Source organism: Apium graveolens, chromosome 11 (genome assembly GCF_009905375.1).
Source record: "Apium graveolens cultivar Ventura chromosome 11, ASM990537v1, whole genome shotgun sequence".
Taxonomy (NCBI): Eukaryota; Viridiplantae; Streptophyta; class Magnoliopsida; order Apiales; family Apiaceae; genus Apium; species Apium graveolens.
Window position 1 is genome coordinate 183,151,673 of NC_133657.1, and position 19,903 is coordinate 183,171,575.

The following is a 19,903-nucleotide window of genomic DNA, read 5'->3' on the forward strand; positions in this document are numbered from 1 at the left end:
TAGGGTTTGTAGTTTATACCTTCCTTGGAGAGTGGAGAATCAAGAGGATGGCTTGGAATCACCTTTAAAGCCCTTAACCAAGCTTAATCTAAACAAAACTTCAAGAACACAAATTTTAGTTCTTGAAAACACTATTCACCATCTTCTTTGATGATTTATAGAAAAAGATTGGCTTGGAATTAGAAGCTTAAACTTATAGGAAGTATGTAACTTAACTAGGAGGAGCTAGGATAATTACCTTGGAAAATAACAAGTGGAGGAGCTTGGACTTCCCATTTCTTAAGAAACCACCCGAGAGCATGAGGAAGAAGAAGAGAGAATTTTGTGTTTTGTTTGATGAAAATGAAATGATTTGCTTGGTTGGTTGATTTTTGTTGTTTGCTTTAGTGAATTACCTAGTTGCCCTTGGTTTTGTGTGGTTAATATTCCACCACATCTCCTCCTTCCCTATGTCATGCTTACATCACATTGCTATGTCATCCTCCCTTCCTTGTCCTCTTCTCATTGGTTGGGTGACATCACTTCCTCTAATCCCTTTGCTTAACTTCCTAATTGTTTGCCTAATGACCGCTGATCTGTTATACGGTTCGCTTAACTTTCGTTTTCATTTATCGTTTGAAGGATCATACCCGGGATCTTATTACTTAGGTTCCCTTAACCTTTCTCAATACATTGTATTCCTTTTATGATCCTCTCTTATAATCCTTTAATTTAAATCCTTTTTATCCTGTTACCTTATACTCAATTCTCTCCGTATCTAGTGGATTTCCGGGAAAAATCAAAGTGTTCGGAATTGGATTCTGACGATCTTTACATACACTTATATCCCATATAAAGTACTAATAAAATCTCAGAATATCCATATCAGAACCCCTACATAGTGTGGCATGAAAAGTTTTCTCGTTCAGCAAAAACACTATTCATAAGGGTTTCAAAATTTCTCAAAAATTGGGGTTATTACATTATTCATAATCCTACTACTTTCTAAATTACTTTTAAATAATTTCATGTGCTAGGCCTCTAGTCGTGACAAAGTATGAAGACATGGTTGTGTGAATTTTGAAATCTTAATGATGGAGATATAAATATTGCTTGCCTTATAATATACGAAGAATGATAATTTGATTGTAAAAGGAACTCAAACTTCATTCACTTTACAGCAAACATGAGGTTGAATAACCTACTACTCTACTCATGTAAATATGAATATGTAGCAATCTAATCATATGTATCTTCACTCCCAAGCATTATTTGCCTTGCATCTGGCTGCAGAGTGCACAGATCCGGACTTTTACATTATAAACTTTTCTGATCTTCCAAGGTTAAAAGAAATTACAAAGATATTTCATTAAATTTTAAAGTTAATCCCGTACTCAAAAAATACTTTCTCTTTGATTTCTGTCCCGACATATACATAACGTGATTTACCAAAATACATATATTGGGAACGGTTATACAAATTATAAGATCGAACATGTGATCTATCGTACACGGGATTTCAATTTTCATCACCGACGGAATTTCAGATTTCGTCACTAGATTAGAAACTCATCAACACATTTTAGGAATTTTTTACGTGAATGTGAAATCTTCCTATCATGTCAAAGTAAGAAATTATGAATATACAAGGATTTCCATTACTACACCCGTCAATAATATGCTCTGTAGCTAGTCATGACAAAGACTTTGACAAAAGCAAGTTACAATATTTCAAGCTAACAGCTCTCTTGTAGGTTTCTCTGAAGATCTCAACAACTCCTCTATTTAGTAATAAGCACCTAGTCTTCTTTCTTATTGCTTCCAAATGTACTGATTATAGTTCTCTACTGTCACATAATCTCTATATATCAAGACTCTTGCATAACTCCAAATTATCTGTTTCTTGAAAACCCTCTTGATCACCTGTCAAATACATCTCATTAGCTTTCGAAAAATCAGTAACCATGAAAATAATCATAATGTTCTTGACTATTTTCTTCTACACTGAAATAATTCATTTGGCCTCATCAGATCCTGATCAACTCCAAGATTTTTGCATCCCACACAACACGTCATCTCCATCATCCAATCCACTCCCATGCAAGAACTCGACTCTTGTCAAAGTCGAAGATTTCATATATTCAGGAATTAAAAATCCTGGAAAATTCAAAAATGGATTTGCTGGAGTATCAGTTACTTCTGAAGCTTTTCCAGGGTTAAACACCCTGGGCATGTCATTTGTTCGTGCTGATTTTGATGTTGGTGCGATAAATGTACCGCATTATCATCCTCGAGCTACTGAAACAGCTTTCTTGCTTAAAGGGAAAATGTACTCAGGATTTGTAGATTCACAAAACAGAGTATTTGCAAAAGTTATTGAAGAAGGTGAGGTGATGGTGTTTCCGAAAGGGCTAGTGCATTTTCAAATGAATGTTGGAGATGGAAAAGCGACGATATTAGGGAGTTTTAACAGTCAGAATCCAGGAGTGGTGAGGATTCCAGCAGCTGTTTTCGGATCCGGGATTGCTGAAGAGTTGCTGGAAAAGGCCTTTGGATTGAACTCTAAGGAAACTAAGAAGATCAGGAAGAAACTTGGTTTCAAAGAACACAAATAGTGTCACCATTTGATGGTCTTTTACTTGGAACAGGGCAAAAGGTAAAGAATCTTGGTTGGATGTAACAATGTTTAATAATGGTCAAAATTACCATATTTATGTAGTTGGTTATATCTGCAATTGCTTTTTTACAATTTTTAGAGAATTAATTCAATCTTTATAGTTCATATTATCATATTTATCAGTTATAATCAGTTCATTCTGATTTGTATTATGTATTTGCATTTTACATGCTCACTGCTAATTTTGAGTTTTTTTTTTTAAGTAAAATTAAAAAGTAGTAAAAAATGGATGTGGGAACTGGGTCACTGGGAAGTGACAGAAAGGAATAATAGCTGCAGTCAACTTATAAAATTGACAATGGACATGCTAAGTGCATGTTTGGAAAGTCATTCTTGAGCTCCATTTGAAGTTTAAGCACATTCCTCTCCTGGCGGTCCCGTTTGGCAAATTAAGCCATCGACCATATTTAACCAAATTTTAGTTGTACTCAGAAAGCTAGAGTTTCTAGCATTTTGATTTCATTCTTCCTTTTCAGTGCAGCATATTTAGTTTTCTTTCTTAATTACTGTTTTAAGTTTGTACCAACTTAAAACCCATGTAATTGTAAGAAATATTTTTAATATTATATTATATATTTTTTTAATTTAGTTTGATGAAAATTTTAAATTTGAAATTTTTCATTTAAAATTTTTAAATGATAGTTTGTCGTCTTTTAATTTTAATTTTATTTCAGCCCTTTCCAATCATATAATTTTGTGTTAACTTGATACCATTATACCGACCAAACTATAGTTAAACCTTTTTAAAGTAGTATGTTTGAAACCAAGAAAAAATATACTTAGGGAGTTTATTATTTTATCGAGAGTAAATATACATGATGTTCATTATGTTGGTACCGGGAAAAAAATATTATTTTAACGATATTATTACTTTATTTAATTATTATTTCATCGAGGTTCAACTGTAAATCTATAATTATATTTAATTTTATTTTTTTTAATCCGGATCTATAATAAAATTTTATTTTTGTCGAGATGAATGTTGTATATGATATAATTTTATTCTAAGGTCATTATCATTTTTTTAAAATTTTCTCCTTTTATTTATATTAATATATTAAAATTATTAATTAATATGTTTTAATTTTATTTTAAAAAAGTTGTAACTTATAAGTTATGAGTAACCAAACACGTTATAAGATTATAAGTCACTTATACTTAAAATTGTCCGAACACATAAATAACTTATAAATTACCATGATCATATCATTTATACAACACTTTTCAACTTTAAATTATAAGTTATATTTTTTACAAACGGGCTCTGACTAGATAACACAATACATGCATCTATTTCTGAAATTAGGAAAGAAAAGTAGAGTAACAGAACAATATAGCACTTGCCCATTGAGAGATTCTCCTGCAGCAACTGGCCAGGGAGTGTATATTTTTTATCCGATAGATAGATAGATATGTCACTAGTTCGAACTTCAAATCTATTCTTTTCTTTACGGAAAGTAAGTCTTAAGGTTGCATGTATTGCTTAACAAACCAAAAAAGGTTGCCGGTCTAGGAATACCTTCCACCGGACTCATGTAGAAGTCTTGTGCAAGAACGGCCTCTCAATGTTATACTCCCGAATGCCAACATGAAATCAGGAGTCTGTTTCTCAGTACTTCTGTTTGTAAGATGTATAACGATGAAGGACAAGAAAAAAAACCCCAACAGAAGGGAGACATACTATCAAGATTCTGTGAAAGTTGATCATAAAAATGAAGTAACTTCTCAGGAGAGATTTCTACTGGAGATCTAAATTCAGCTCGATTCCTTGCATTGAATCACTAGACCTCTCCTCAAACATATGGAATCAATAAAATACATATGGGAATTATTTATTCTCCGGAAACTTGGCATTGTATTTAAACCCATTGTCTAAAGGCTATATGGACAAGGACACACAGCACAATATTTACTCATGAAGGCAACGGCTAATTTTGCAAGCAATTTTACTTGGAAAGGCTTATGGTCGTGGACATGGTTCGTTATCCGACAGCTCATGTTCTTAGAAGGTTGACCGGATTTCTTGGTAATGATTGTGGACAAGCGGAAAACAGGATACCAAAAAGGAAGTAGCAGTGCAGTACTTTTCTACCTATTCTGTTTTCTTGCGATTGTGGATGTATACACTATTGTACTAGGGTTTGTATTGACTTCTCTAAAATAATGTAAATTAATACCAAATGACTATCATTTGTATCTTTTCCTATTTTCAGTTTGGTTTTTGAAAAGCTCCTCCCCCCCCCCCACCACCTCCCCCCGCTCCCCCATTGCAGGTTATAGGCCAAAACACAAGCATAGCTTTGGTACAGCTGAATAACATATAACAACAGTAAATGTTATTACTTATTATTGATTATTGTAAAAAGTTAAATACGGACACATGATTATAACTCAGTAGAAAATTCCAGATGAAACAGTTCTACTTGGTTCCCTGATAACAAGTCTCATTTTGGGGAATTTCGATGAACCAAGGAATACGTTTCATAAGCACATAACAAATGCACTACTTCTTACTTGGGAAGCCCGGTTTCAGGGTTGAGTAGAGCTTGACTGTCAGATAATACAGTTGGTCCTCGTCCAGGTCTTGTGCAAATAAAATAACTTACGTCTCCCTTGCTTTTCTGGGGCGGAATATTATCTTTTATTTCTGGAGGTGCTGGCAAGTTATCCACATCCTTCATATCCTGGACTCCTACATCTTGTAGTATTGACTTGTCACCGATGACGTAACTGAAATAAAAGTTGACATTAAAAAATAGCCAAGTAAACCACATAACTTTGACGTTATACATCTTAATAGCAGAGCATTTACGTCTCATTCATGATTACACTGGTTTACGGTACAACTTATAGAACTGAAATTATCTTACAAGACAATACCTATTCAAATCAGTATCTGAATGGGGAGGGAAATGAAACAACAGCCGCTGAAGCAGAAGAGCTGCAGTTTTTCTGTTACGTGCAATCATAACTGCATTAGGCCCCGCATCAAAAGTATAAGCCACCTGCACCAATAAATTCAATATTTAGAATACTTCTATTGATGAGATATGTAAAAACAATGAAAAAAACAGATGGAAAATGGACACAGATGTCCCAAGCTTTACTGCATATCAAGGAATCCAGCCAGCAACTAACGCAATTCTGACTGCTAAAAGAAATAACACACGATATGTGAATGCGGCGGTGTGCTTTATTATCCATATCATTCACCAATTTTTGTGTGCTAAATTGCATGTGCGCTATCCAAACAGCGAATATAGAGCTCGCAGACCAAATTTCTTGCAAAGAGTCACTAAATGTTTGAATTTTGGAAAACAGTGTCTGATAATACAGCACAATCTGGTCTTCGAAAATAACTATTACAAAATGAAAGGATGATCATGAAACAACAAGATGTTGAACAAACCTGAGGCGACTCTTCAGAGCGATTCCATTTCTCAACGCAGCTGATTATCCTGAAAAGAGTTGCCTTTGCATAATCAATAAAATTCTCAACATAAAATGAAAAACAAATAAATCGAATTATTAATTGCAATGCAAAAAGGTGTAGGTCAAGAACTTGCTTATGGGATGTATCATTCATGTAGAATATTGGGGGGCTTGTATCCAGACAGACTGCATGGAACTGATTACTGTCTGCACAAGCAAGGCGTGCAAAAGATGAAAAATCACGTTTTTCAATGGCCTCTTCCATCTGAATTACACGTTTTGGTACAACTTCCTAAGGCAGAAAAAAACAAGAAGATGAAAAAGTATTAAACCCAGACTGCAAAACTGTATGAGATGTATATTACTACAAGAGTAGAGAAAGGCCGGTCCCAAATGAAATAGTTAACTGTTTAACTGCATAATATGGCAAAACAACTCGGGTACATGTTTTCAAAAAAGGTTATCGTTATCATCCGACCAAAATTTAGTAAAATAATTAAGAATAAATGATTCATGAATGCACCTTGGCTCTATGTTGTATAAGCATACTAGTTTTACAACTATCTTGCATTCCTGATGTGCTACTTGTTTCCTTCTGTCTTGCACTTACCTGAAATTACACAGACAGACATTTGGTTATGACTTCTATGAGAATATGTAGTATATTGATAATGACGCCCATACTGGGTTGATGATTTTCATGAAGTGTACGGTGAGTTGTTTTTGAGCTTCAGGTATAAAATAATAACTAAAGGAATACTACATACCACAGCAATTACAATAACAAGATCATCCCAGTGCTTTTCATCAGCAAGTTGTACAGCAATGCTATCACTTCCATTTTCCTCCTTCACATAAATAAAGAATAAATTGAAGAACAATCAATATCTTGTGGAACTTAGTTGTGTCCTTACAGAAGACTAGGAAAGAAACAATTGAGCTATAACTTACTTTTCCCATAATCCATTTAACAAAGCCACCATATAAACTTCGACAAGCACTGCCGGAACCTTGCCTGTATAGGAACAGTCAGAATTTATCATATGTTTTTATTTTGGAATCTAAATGATGGCCCAGAGTGTTTCATGTTGGTCTTATTCATCCTAAATATACATGCTATATCTTTCCATGTTGATAAAGTTTGGCTCTACTAGAAGACTGGTCATTAACAAATAGAGCAATGGATAAAAGTTAAGTAGAAGAATCTTTACCCAAGTTTCAAATATCTCTCTATTACCAATTAGGAGATGATCAAATGGATGCAATAAAATTAATGGAATCTGCCTAATTCGAAGAGGATAAATGAATTTTTTTTTTTTTAAAGATATATGTGAGTTACATAAAAGAATATAAGCTAGTTACACACCTGATAAAATTATTAAAGACTAAAGGATAGGCTAAAAATCATGTTGCATAAAGTCTACTTTATCCTCTGCTATACATTATTTAATTATACGTTAATTTACTATTAAGCGGTTGACTGCTACACTTAGCACACGAATTTAAAAGGTTAAAAGTTGTTTAAAAGTAAAAGTGAAGTGTTGTATTTAGCAAAGAGAAAAAAGTTTAAGTGTTGCTCAAAAAACTTCTCACCGTGTAACAAGTAAATTTCATGTCACCGGCATCACTGAATTTTTGCTCTTGAATTTTAAACAAGGAGAAAATTGTACAAGTTAAACAGGACAAGCATATTGAAACTGAGACAGAACTAGAACCGTGTGACAACGATCTGTTATATGATAGAGATGCTAACAAACTTAATATTGCAAAATACAAATAGTACACATATTATACACAAGAAAAAATTAGAAATAAACCCTTGGTCTCACCGTAAGGTTATTAAAACCACGGATATTTAAGAGACTGGTGCTTACAAGAATTACTCTAATTCAAGTTAAAAGATAAAACCTAATTTAAGAAGCTAAAAGCTCATAAAAATACAAGTCACCTGTCACCAAGAAAAAGTACCTAGCAATTGCAGAAAGTTGGCTGTGGTCCTCTTTCAAATTCAGTAACTTTGCCAGAGCAAAAACTGCGTAAAACATGACTATTAGTCGAGGAACACAACAATAGCCTCTATAACATCTAACCAAAAAATTTCAAACCATAACTTGGTTTGATGTGAGTCATGTTATTATGTATTTACTGCAATGCAATACTGCAAGACACTACAGTAGCCTACGAAGCTGCCATGGTATGCTAGAACTGATTATATTTTCTAAAAAAATCGAGAGTGAGTACGGTGGCTCCTAATACATTGTGCTTGCTGGTTTTTGTTTCCCCCAAGTTTGCAGGAGGTAAATAGACTATCTGCTGTCTTGGCATCTCAAAAGTCTTTTGATGCACATAAGTATGCTTACATAGCAAATGTTTGTGTTTCGTAGTATGCTCTCCATCAGAAAATTGCCTCGAACATGGTCTATTTGGTCATTGATATGGCCACATTAGAATGTAGAATTTAAACTCTCTATTCATCTTAACATAAGCCATTACTTTACGTTCAGCTAGCACTAAAAAGGTGATAAATGTTCCTTTACTTTCCTTACCAATCTGTAATTTGTGACTATTGGTTTGGGCTCCATTTTGAATGTGACAGGTATGAAGCAGTGATTTGTCCATGTAAATGTAGATAACAAGCCTGCTCAGGAACTATACAAAAAAGTTGGTTTTAAGGTTGGCACCTGAACTATGCAGATATAAGCACAAGGGCACGCTATTAATTCATTATCAATAAAATCATTATATTATTCATTCTATTTTTTTATATGTTCCAGGAAAGTACTTGGCTAGAATTACAGCAAGGACACAATGGCCCTATTTATATGATACTATGTTGATGTTCAAATGTTTATAGTTTCTCCTTTCATTTGTTGTCCTATACCTGTCAGACTTTACTTTGTTAACTTTCCTCTGTGATGGTTGTACAAATAGCAGCTTAGATGATGATTATGCAAAGTCAACCACATACCACAGATTAACATTTTCAAAAATTCTATCGAAGTCTGAAGCTTTTTATATATTGCATACCAGTTGCTGCATTTCTCAATATATACCAAAAAAAATAATAATAATCATTTGCATCAACTCTCTTTAGGTGTCCCCCTTCTAGAAATCTATTTAAAAAAACCTACTAGCTCTCTGATTCTATTAGCAAAGTTCTTGCCTTTTGAAACATGGCTGATAAAAGAACAAGCAACTAGACCTTATTGCTTTCTTGATTTCAATTCTTTTCTGACCTCTGGTTGAAGTCGCACCCAATTATTCTCTCTAAATTTAGAAGTATGCCGTACTAATTAAAAAAAAAATATTCCCACGACCTTTATTCCCTGGAGGGAATTTGCATTTTATTTTAGTTGTGCGCATCTTTTATGCAATTTTTATGAGGATTTGACACGCAGATTGTGTCAGCTGCCTCAACTCCTCTATCAAAAGACCAACAGCTGCTAATGTGTTGACTTGTAAGTTGAAATCGTGCAAACTGCAGTTTTAATATTACATGAGTAATAACATTTAAATTATGTTTATTTGACATAGTTTTGAGCCAAGCTCATTGCTTTCTGTTGTTTAGCTGTAGATAAACTGGCACCTGTAAAGAAGTTACGCCATTAATGTATTTATGTAAATACGTCAATTAAGATTTTCTGGTTAACATAGAGTTAGCTTAAGCTTTTAACTATCTCAGAATTTTGTCACTATTTAGGGTAAGCATAAACAAAATCGATCAAAGAAACTCTTAGTTGTTCCCATTATTTGCTATTATAAAACATGGTCGTGTATTTCTGAAACAATATATAGAAAGATGGATTACCAAAGCAAGCTAGACCAGCAGCTGATGAAGCCAAACCAGCAGCGGTTGGGAAATTGTTATAAGAGGCAATGTGAAGATTAAGTTTTTCCCAGTCCGCTTTCTTAATCTTAATACCCCTTTTTTCGTCCTCAAAATCACAAGCACGAGAGCGGAGTTCCCTTAAACAACTTTGAAATCTACCTCCGAGAAGTGATATTTCCTACAAACGTAAGAAAACAACAAAGCGAAAAAATCAGGAACTGAAACATATGCAACTTGCTAACTCAAATAGAGTCATGTATCTACAGATTTCCATAGAAAGTACTTGATCACATAACTTAGTAAATACCAGATGAAAGACTTAAACTTCATATCATTCTCATCATCATTTAGGTTTTCGCTCAAAATCACTATTGAGTAATTTGTGACTTGGGTCAAATCTTTTTTAAAAACGAGACACTTGTAACTTTGCATTCAACACAAGGTTAATACAACTAGTTCTTAATTAGTATAGGCAAGTTTATCTCTCACTACAACAGAAGTTTTATAAAAAATATTTTATATATTCCAAATTTAACATGTTGAATATTTCAATGTTGTCAAAGCATGCAAATATTTAACAAAACAGATGCCAAAAACATGACTAGTAGAACCCGGAATAACATTTCCACTTGGACTCTGCAACAAATTTGACCTGCTACAATAAAAGCAAGACTCAACTACACTTTACGAGTTTACGTAGATCATCAGCACCACTTTCTCTATGTACATTATCTAGATACAAAAACACATTGACAAGCTATACAAAAAGCAAATCCGGAACCAAATGCTAGAAAGGCTTAGTAGAGACAAACAGGTGACCAAATAATCTTGTAGCAAATTTACAGACAGCACAGGAAAAGTATCTGAAAACGACCACTTTGATAATCATACCTTGCCATTGAGCCACATTCTGTCCTGATCAAAACCCGGGCTAACAGCAACAGTAGTAGTCGTACACAAATGATCGGGATCAAGAGTCACACTAATACTATCATTAATCGGCAAAATAAGTTTCTCATCCCTCTTCCCCCAATACTTAATAACCGCAATGTTGGTAGGGGTTTGCGCCGTAACCATCAACACCCATTCCTCCGATTGCCCTCCCATCTCAAACCCCAACAATTAAAAGACTAAATCTTTAGCTGCCAAAACCAATAACTCAATCAATACACACCACACTAAATCAAACTATCAATCACTTCGGCAAATCGCGAAAACTGGAAATGTCATCAAATCCAATAGTGTATATCAAAAGCCACAACTTAACAACAGTACTTACTATCAAGTCTAGAACCAACAATGTATATCAACAAAATGTAAAATTTAGCAATTACCAATGTACAGAAACAAACTACAATAATAATGATTTCAAGCTCTAATAAGCAACTTAAGCATCAAAATATCACATTACTAAATCTTAGATCTAAAACATAATAACAACAGCAGTAAAAAAAATTACTTAACAAGAAAATTAAAGAAATGGGCTAAATACAAATTTTAAAAAAAATAAAAATTTATTAAATTGATAAATGGGATGTTTTTTAGAACGTTTAAAGAATGACCCAGATGAGTAAATTTAAGGAAGAATACAAACCGGAGGTGAAACGGAGAGTGGACGGAGTTAACAAGAAGCAGAAGATAATTCAAGATGCAAAATGTGTGTTTTAAGCGTGTGTAGGTGAGCGTGTGTATTTATTTATGAAGGATGACGATGAAGATGAGTATCGAGAAACATAGAGAGGGCCCACCACCGGATTGGTTATTGTTATGTTGGAAAACGAGACAGTTTTTAGAATTTTTGACAGTGATGTGATGAGTGTGACTGTGTGAGCTTCAAACAAATTTCGGAACTTAACGAGAAGTATTCTATAAATCATTTGTACTATTAACTTGTTATTTCATCAAATTTGTTGTTTAAAAGAATAATTTTTATGTGTTTTTGGCGGTGTTTTAAAATTCGGATTACTCTACCCATATTCGGAGTACTTGAACTCGGCCCTAATTCTGATTTGATTTTAGCATACTTTTCATAGTTGGATTTTTTACTTCCGAACTGGTTTCATTGTTTGTCAGGTTAGACTCGATTTAAAATTGGACAAAATTTAAATTACTCGAAAAAAATCGAGTCAAGAATAAAAAATAAAAAATAAAAAATAAAAAAAATAAGTAATGAACCAAAAAAAATCTGAAAGTGAGTACTAATTTCTTGCAAAAAAATGCAACTTTTAAACATTTTTAGCGTTAAAATGATGCTAAAAGACTTGCCGAAATTCAAAAAGAATAATTATGTTGAATGTCATTTACAAATTATTACAAGTATAATATATACTAAAATTAAAATTTAGTTGTTTAAAATTTTCAAATTTATATTGAAAACTATTTCGAGATACTCGGAAATCGAAAACGTAATTTTTTATTTTTAGAACACTATTTTTTGATAAAACCCGATATTTGCTTTCACAAAGTTGGAAAATATTTTTTTTAGAAATGTGTAAAATTTGATTAATTTTAAAATTATGTTTAGAAGAAAAAAGAAAAAAATTATCAAATATAGTGAAGCATGGATGGACAGATATCCGTAGGACGGCCGGTGGGGGTACTTATTACCGGTCCAGGGACCAGCTCCCAACGATTCAAGTGAACCATGGCCCAATTATTTACTGAAAAACGGGTCAACATATCACAAATCTGAGCTGAATGGCCCAAATTCTCACAACCCGCTAAGATGACCCTTTATATCACTTGGTAATGTAAATAAAATATGTGTTTCTTGAATTTACTAGTTTAACCTTTTGACTAACGCTTACTTCAATCAAACAGACCCGATAAACACAAAATTGCACAAAGAGTATACATGGTCGATTGAATTGGGGAAAATTGGTGATTAGGTTTTCAAATTCAAGACCAACAGCTATGGAATATCTTGTATGTATACTTGATTCTTGTAAAAAACTGTATACATTTCTTTATGTTGTTTTTATTTATAATTTTTCTTATACTCTTTGTTGTTAATGTTGCTAATATATAAATATATGTATTTGTGTTTTGTAATTAATTTTGTTTGGATTCTAAATTTGGTACCTAATTTAGCCGTTTTTGTAACTTAGCAAATTAATTTATGATATTGTTAATTTGTTATTGAGAGAGCTTCGTGTAGAGAGAGAGTGTGTAAGAGAGACATAGATAGAAATAGACAGATTATATTTATTCTCTTGGTTGTTAATTTCAGTAATGTATAAATATATTTATGTGTGTTTTATGATTAATGTTGCTTGTAATATAGATTCGGTACCTGATTTAGATGTTTTTGTAACTTAGCTGATAATTTTATTATAATATTGATTTGTTATAGAGAGGGAGAGAGGGAGGGGAAGAGAGAAAGAGAGAGAGAGAGAGAGAGAGAGAGAGAGAGAGAAAGAGATTTAAATAGACAGAGTGTTAGAGGGAGTGGGAGAGTGCTTCGGCATAATAGCCACTGTTGAGTGTGAACACGACCTTGAGCCTCTGTCGGTGAAGTCTGATGAATGTGTTGAACCTGATGAACATCAATCTTAATATTCTGACAGTAGCACATATAATCTAGTACTTCATTTTTGTGTGCATTATTTTATATGTTATTTAATCTTCTTATCTATGTTTTTTTCTAATTAATATAGGATATGAATCCAGGCCCTTGAGATCCTACTCTGATAACATTACAGTCTGAGCACAGATCTACAGAGGTATAGAGATTAGGTGGCGGAGATGCCCAAAGATGTCGTCGTCGGAAAGCAAATCAGTCCCGACTTCCTGAATTGCACCATAAAATACTTCCGTTGTTAGAATCAACTGGTTTCTATGGCATTGCAAGGGTTTCTTCACTTCAACTTGATTGGGGTCTCATTTCAGCTCTTGTGAAAAGATGGAGGCCGGAAACGCATACGTTTCATCTGCCGGTTGGAGAGTGTTCTATCACACTTCAGGATGTTAGGGTGCTTATTGGGTTGTGTGTTGACGGGGACCTTGTTAGTGGTGCTAATTTGACTGATGATGAGGAATGGCATGAGGTTGTTGAATCGGTGTTCGGTCATCGCCCTGGAAAGAGTCGATTTAATGGAGCTAGGCTACAACTTGGTTTGAGTTTTTTATTCCAAAACAGTTGGATGACAATGCCACTGATGAAGACTTGGTTTAGTATACCAGATCTTATATGTTACAACTTATCGCTGGATCTATGTTTACAGATCATTCGGGTGGTCTAGTACATTCTATATGGATTCCATATCTTTGTGATCTTCATTCTTGTGGCAAGTACGCTTGGGGAGCCGCAGTACTTGCATTCCTGTACAGAGAGTTGTGAAAAAGTTGCAGATTGGATACATATGAGGTTGTTGGATGTTTAATATTACTACAATTATGGGCTTGGGAGAGGTTGCCGACTATGGCTCCAATATCTACTGAAATTTCCTTAGTTGATGAGGAGTTCTGGGCTGGATAGCCTGCAGGCCTGCATAGAGTGAGGTTAATTTTTAATTATATAGTTTTATTACTTTCTTATTTTGTAATAGTCCTGATTGACTGATTTGTGTGTAATTCTTTAATTTGTTTAATAATTTATATAGGTGGTTGGTTCATCATTTATTTACAGAGAAGAATGGACGTACTTTTTCTGTGTATCGAGTTATTTTGGCTAATATAGGTCCTTCACCCTTTAGATGGAAGCCTTACACTCAAGATGTCTTGGATTCACTACCAGCATACTTCTTGAGGGGTCAGGATATATGGCGTTACTGTGGCCTACTGATAAGTATATTTGTTGTTGAGCATCATTTGCCTAACCGTGTCATGAAGCAATTTGGGATGTTTCAGAATATTCCGGATCACCCTGAAGATATGAGTCACCTCCACAAGATTACATTTCAAGGAAAAGTATCGGTTAATTGGGTATAGAAGCATCAACCATCTATCACTCTTTGGAATTCTCGAATGAATTATATTTGCAAATCAGATATGATTGTCGGTCAGAGTGAAGTTTCTGAATATTATGATTGGTATATGCAGAGGACACGAAGATTTCATTCTCGGATGGGTGCACTTCATGTATATGTTGTAAGTATATACTTAATGTCACTTGTTTTCATGCGTTTATTAATTTTTACGCTTAATGGTAAATATTAAGAACCTTAAATTTACATCTATCTTTTTTTAATCGTCTAACCTTAACACTTATCAGAGATGGATCAGTAAAGGTGAAGGACTAGTGATATTAACTTTCCACGTAAATAATTACCTACCTGTGTAATAGAGAGTGTCATATATTTTGTATTCCAAAGATCGGCTATTTTTTTTATTTTTTGAGAACAACTCAGATTAAATAAGGAAGCCACCAACTCTAAGAACAACATTGACATGTTTTGGAGTAGGAGGTTCGTATATTAGAGAGATAATCACTTCATCTTTGAATCTCTTAAAGCTGAGAACCCTAATCTCCTATAAAACGACCTTCTAACACATATCTGGTGATAGGTGTGATCAGTAATCGATCTTGACCTTTGCATTTGAACTTCAATTTCAGTGTTACCTTTTATAGTTATGACAGACTTATTAGAGTTGGCCCAACCCCCTCTATGAAAATAGTGAAACCAGATTATGTTATATTGTTAGCTCCTTGTTGCATTCCTTAACGGAAACACTTGTAGCCTTTTTCGTACCATTCGACTTTTCTGTTGAACCACCTAAATATTTGAAACAAAAAAGACAAATTTACATATGTACCAGGAAGAACATTTAAAATTTATAAAGAAGCCCAATTGCTTTTGCCATTTTTAGTGTTGTGCTTGTTGTATTTTGCTAATATTTCTTTTTTTAATAATTATAATATGTGTTATAAATATAATTGATCTTAGGGCTAATAAGTTTTTGTATTATTTCTATTTCAGGGTGATTTATTTAAATCTATTGCGAGACGTTCAGAGGCTGTACTACCAGAGGTTAGTGAACTAGCTTCTCTCGGATGGCATGTTGTTCAACAACGTTCAGTTAATGGGTTTTTTTAGGAACTACCACAGGAAGAACGTCTGGATAAAGAAAAAGTGGCGAGGAAGGTTGATGGTCGACGTGCTAAATGTGGAGGCCATAGAAGAGGTCGTGGAAGGATTCAATGTGTTAGGCGTCGAGGAGTTGATGATGCGTTTGTGGATGTAGTTATGCCAACAGCTCTAGCGAAGATGGTATTGATTTTGGGGGTAATGTATTCAATTATGCACATCCAAATGAAAATCCAGTTGTTAAAAATGTAGATAATAATGCGGCTAACGAGCATCTAGCTGATGCTCTTATTCATGAGTGCATTCAGCCCCCAATTGATCTGATTCAGCTGCTAGTGGATCATGTTCCTGTTCAGCAGCGTATTTTTAATACGGATATTATCCGTTAACTTTGGTTTGACTCTGGGTGGTTCTATAATCCCCACACCAGAGGCAGTTGTTGTTGTTGTTGATGATTATATTCTACCAGATATGGACCCGGTTCAGCCGCCAATAAATATTGTTCCTGTTCAGCAACGTGTTTTTAATACGGATTACTATTTACCATTCAACCTGAGGTTGACTCCAGGTGGTTCTTTAATCCCCACACCAGTGCCAGTTGAAGAATCTGTTCAACGGTCTATTCACAAGTCGAAGATCTTTTCTTTGATTCTTTTCAATCTACTTTGTCTCCAGAAATTTCTGTTACCCAGCCATCTACCGTCGTCAACCCAAAAAATGCTCCTCCTGAAAAAGTTTTGCTTACTTACAGCCACGTCGGTCAAAGAGGATAAAAAAAGGTACCAAATGTGGTACTGATGGGCTAAAATGTGCAAAACATAAATAAATTTTTTGTACTCTTCAAGTGCATCTCTTTTGATTTTGACAAACATTATCGTAACTTGTTTAAACAGTTATACAATGTTCAGTTACATTTAGTATGCCAGAGTTTTAAGCTTTGAATGTTAATGAATATGAATTATGAGTTAAGTTTTATTATGGAACTCATTTCCAGAGTTCTATTCAGTTAGTTTATTTTTATTATTTGAACTTGGTGTGTTTTGATTTTTACTAGCACAGGCTAAAAGACAATGTCTGTGAAAATAAAATATGAAGTAAACGCATATATGTTTTGTGCTTTAATATATAGAAAATGAAACTTAAAGTTGCGTTTAACAAATAATACAAAATATATATGTGTTTTTAGACTATATAAGGTAATATAAATATGCATTTATGAGCTGCCCAGTCAGCTTATCCTTTATGCTTAAAATCGAAATGGCAACAAAATAATATTAAACATCCCTCGTGTAACTTAAACTAAGCTAGTGTACAAAGAATTGAAAATGCAAAATTTGACAGTGAGTTTGTATAGGAAGTGACAGTGAATGTGTATGAAATATGTAGACATAAAAATTAACAAGTAGTTTAGAATTTGCAAATTTAAGTTCCAAATTTTAATATGTCAGTAAATGTTTCAAAATCTAGATAAACAAAATTTGAATATAATCAAATTACAAAGTTTTAATAATTAATAATAACATTAAATTTGTTGTGCAAAACATGCCTATACAATAACAAGACTAAGTCAATATGACAACCCTAACTAAGTTGTTTGATAATCTATGTTTGTATTGTGTATTATAATATTTAAGTCTGTAAAAATGTACAAGAGCAGACTGGAGTCTTTTTCTGTAAACAGTATCAAGCCTAAGAATTCTGTCTGGAAGAAGATCATGCCTCATAAGAATTATGAAGAAGCTTGGAGTTGAATAAATCTGTTTTGGGAAAAATATTCTAAGTCAAGATCTCTACAAGTCACAGATTAAGTGTTATAAAGAAGTCATTCGAGAACTCCAGAATGACTTATAGAGAAGTCGGGAAAGCTACTAGAAAACTCAGAGATATCGACAAGCCAATTTGAATACATGAAGAATTGAGATATCGACAAGTCATTTCTTCACTAGAGAACTCTGAGATATCGACAGGTCAAAATATCACTAGAGAACTTTGAGATATCGACAAGTCAAAATATCACTAGATGTTAGGAATATGTGTATTAGTTTGATGATAAGTTAAACAAAACACTTAAGTAGAAATCTAGTGTTTGTAGCCTCAACGGATAAGACCATTTTGGCTATCCGTTGAAGGAGTAGCTTTACTTAGAAATAAGTTTAGTATTGTAGCACATTTCATTCTCTGTATTTAAGTTGTAATTCTTAGATGTTGTGGAAAATTATCAGTCATGTTGACTACTAGTGGATATGCAAATAGGAGGGCTAATTGTAAATATTTCATGCCTTGTAATTTTGTATAAGTGAAGTAGTATCAACTGATATTAAAGGCCTTCAACGGATAAGAAACAAAGCCTCAACGGATGTCTCTAAAGCTTTAACGGATAATATTTATCAACGGATGAGTGCTTCAACGGATAAAGCTTCAACTGCTAAAGTCATCAACGGATGAAAGCTTCAACGGATGGTTAGTTCAATAGCAGTTGATAGTGACAATTCATAAGCTGACAGAGGCACATGGGTTGACAGAGACAAACTGGAATGTGGCAGCCTCTAGGAGGAATCAAGAAAATGCAGCATTTCCATTATGGTGCAAACAAGGAAGTATTCAAAGATTCACAGCTAAACCTAAATTGCATTGGATAGAGAAATGAAGAAGAAACATGTGAAGAATCTTTTAATTGTATTTTACAGTTTTGTCTTCACTTGTAAACTTGGTGGTATATAAACCAAGTAGCAGCTAGTAATTAGATGGTGAATTTTCCAGAGCTGTTTAGAAAAATCCAGAGAGAAAATCATCAAGTTTGTACTAGGACGCAGCTGTGATTTAATTCTTTGAATCACAGATTTTCTGAAATAACACATCTCTGGTGGAACAACAAATCCACTAGAAAAGTTTTTAAGTATGTTGTGTTCTTTACATTTGTGTTTGAATATATGTCTGTCTGCATTAGCTTAAAGTAATTCACACACACTTGTTCATCAAAACACATAGCCTAGAAACTGCTCAAAACTTGAAAAAGTTTTGAGATTTACATTCAACCCCCTTCTTTAAATCTCATTGTTAGTTCACTGGGAATAACAATTGGTATCAGAGCAAGCTCTTAACATACAAAGAGTTTAAAGATCTATTCTGCTAACATCATGAGTAAGAAGGATATTGGTGTAAAGATTCCAATCCTGGAAAGAGATAACTATCATCACTGGAAAGTGAAGATGCATTTACATCTTCTCTCTCAAGATGAAAGCTACATCAACTGCATTGAAAATGGTCCTCACATCCCTCACAAGGTGGCCACAGCTGCTACTGCAACAGTTGCTGTTGGACAGTCTATTCACAAGCCAAAAGCAAAATGGACTGTTGAAGATATTGAAGATGTGCACAAGGACAAGAAAGTCATGAACATTCTGTTTAATGGCCTAGATCAAGATATGTTTGACAATGTCATTAACAGTTGTTAGTCCCTTAACAATTATAGCAAGAATTACAGAAGGGGGGTTGAATGGAATTCTTGAACCTTTTTCTTGAAATAAAAATGTTCAACTCAATTATAGATATATTTGTTTTGATTAGCACAATGCGGAATGTAAACTTAATTGAATCAAAACATAAGTAATTAAAAACAAGAGTCTTTAAAAACTTTCTGGTGGATTTAAACAATTCCACCAGAGATATATATAATATATCGAGAGGACTCTGTGTGCAGAAATGCTCACAGCTGCTTACAAATGGAACTATTGAGAATAAAGGAAATGGTAAAGATTCTGCTTACAAAGATTTCTCTGTTTTTGTGTTTTTCAGCTTTCTCAGTTATTTTTTTATTTGCTACTCTCTTGGTTTATATAATACCAAGATTACAAAGTCAAAAAGACTGAACAAATATAAAATCTAACAGTCTTAAGCTTTGCTGCTTTTCGTCCTCTATTACCCAGTTAATGGGCTTCCACAGTGTGTTTGTATACATCT

General features: G+C 33.8%; 3 protein-coding genes across 5 annotated transcripts; 2 read left to right on the forward strand and 1 right to left on the reverse strand.

The window, feature by feature from the left end:
- Positions 1–1,674: 1,674 nt before the first annotated feature.
- On the forward strand, positions 1,675–2,697 carry LOC141696755 (germin-like protein subfamily 3 member 2). Its single transcript, XM_074500881.1, has one exon. The coding sequence runs from the start codon at positions 1,944–1,946 to the stop codon at positions 2,592–2,594; it is 651 nt and encodes a 216-aa protein (XP_074356982.1). The 5' UTR covers positions 1,675–1,943; the 3' UTR covers positions 2,595–2,697.
- Positions 2,698–4,970: 2,273 nt separating this feature from the next.
- On the reverse strand, positions 4,971–11,687 carry LOC141697079 (diphosphomevalonate decarboxylase 2). Its single transcript, XM_074501288.1, has 11 exons — positions 11,512–11,687; positions 10,809–11,059; positions 9,897–10,095; positions 8,057–8,120; positions 7,040–7,103; positions 6,856–6,936; positions 6,612–6,698; positions 6,223–6,380; positions 6,066–6,114; positions 5,537–5,661; positions 4,971–5,386 (listed from the first exon to the last, which is right to left on the reverse strand). The coding sequence occupies exons 2-11, from the start codon at positions 11,022–11,024 to the stop codon at positions 5,167–5,169; spliced, it is 1,263 nt and encodes a 420-aa protein (XP_074357389.1). The 5' UTR covers positions 11,025–11,059; positions 11,512–11,687; the 3' UTR covers positions 4,971–5,166.
- A 1,015-nt stretch (positions 11,688–12,702) lies between these two features.
- LOC141698128 (uncharacterized) lies at positions 12,703–16,814 on the forward strand. Of its 3 annotated transcripts, none has more exons than XM_074502749.1 (6): positions 12,703–12,842; positions 13,574–14,417; positions 14,519–14,840; positions 14,958–15,005; positions 15,836–15,886; positions 15,953–16,814. In XM_074502749.1, exons 3-6 carry the CDS (start codon positions 14,742–14,744, stop codon positions 16,193–16,195), a joined length of 441 nt encoding a protein of 146 aa, XP_074358850.1. In that variant the 5' UTR covers positions 12,703–12,842; positions 13,574–14,417; positions 14,519–14,741; the 3' UTR covers positions 16,196–16,814. The 3 variants fall into 3 exon arrangements, 2 of the variants coding, with proteins under 2 accessions (XP_074358850.1, XP_074358851.1); XM_074502750.1 differs by having other exon boundaries at positions 15,965–16,814; XR_012564954.1 differs by having other exon boundaries at positions 13,587–14,417; positions 14,519–15,005; positions 15,836–16,814.
- Positions 16,815–19,903: the final 3,089 nt, after the last annotated feature.

Excerpts from the sequence above, each read along its gene's own strand:
- LOC141696755 (XM_074500881.1), top strand. The coding sequence starts at position 1,944 with ATGAAAATAATCATAATGTTCTTGACTATTTTCTTCTACACTGAAATA.
- LOC141697079 (XM_074501288.1), bottom strand. The coding sequence starts at position 11,024 with ATGGGAGGGCAATCGGAGGAATGGGTGTTGATGGTTACGGCGCAAACC. Across the intron at positions 8,121-9,896 it reads TGCTGGTCTAGCTTGCTTTG|TTTTTGCTCTGGCAAAGTTA; the intron begins GTAATCCATCTT and ends TGTTTTACGCAG. Across the intron at positions 7,104-8,056 it reads CAACTTTCTGCAATTGCTAG|GCAAGGTTCCGGCAGTGCTT; the intron begins GTACTTTTTCTT and ends GTTCCTATACAG.
- LOC141698128 (XM_074502749.1), top strand. The coding sequence starts at position 14,742 with ATGAAGCAATTTGGGATGTTTCAGAATATTCCGGATCACCCTGAAGAT. Across the intron at positions 15,006-15,835 it reads GTGCACTTCATGTATATGTT|GGTGATTTATTTAAATCTAT; the intron begins GTAAGTATATAC and ends TTTCTATTTCAG. Across the intron at positions 15,887-15,952 it reads CAGAGGCTGTACTACCAGAG|GAACTACCACAGGAAGAACG; the intron begins GTTAGTGAACTA and ends GGGTTTTTTTAG.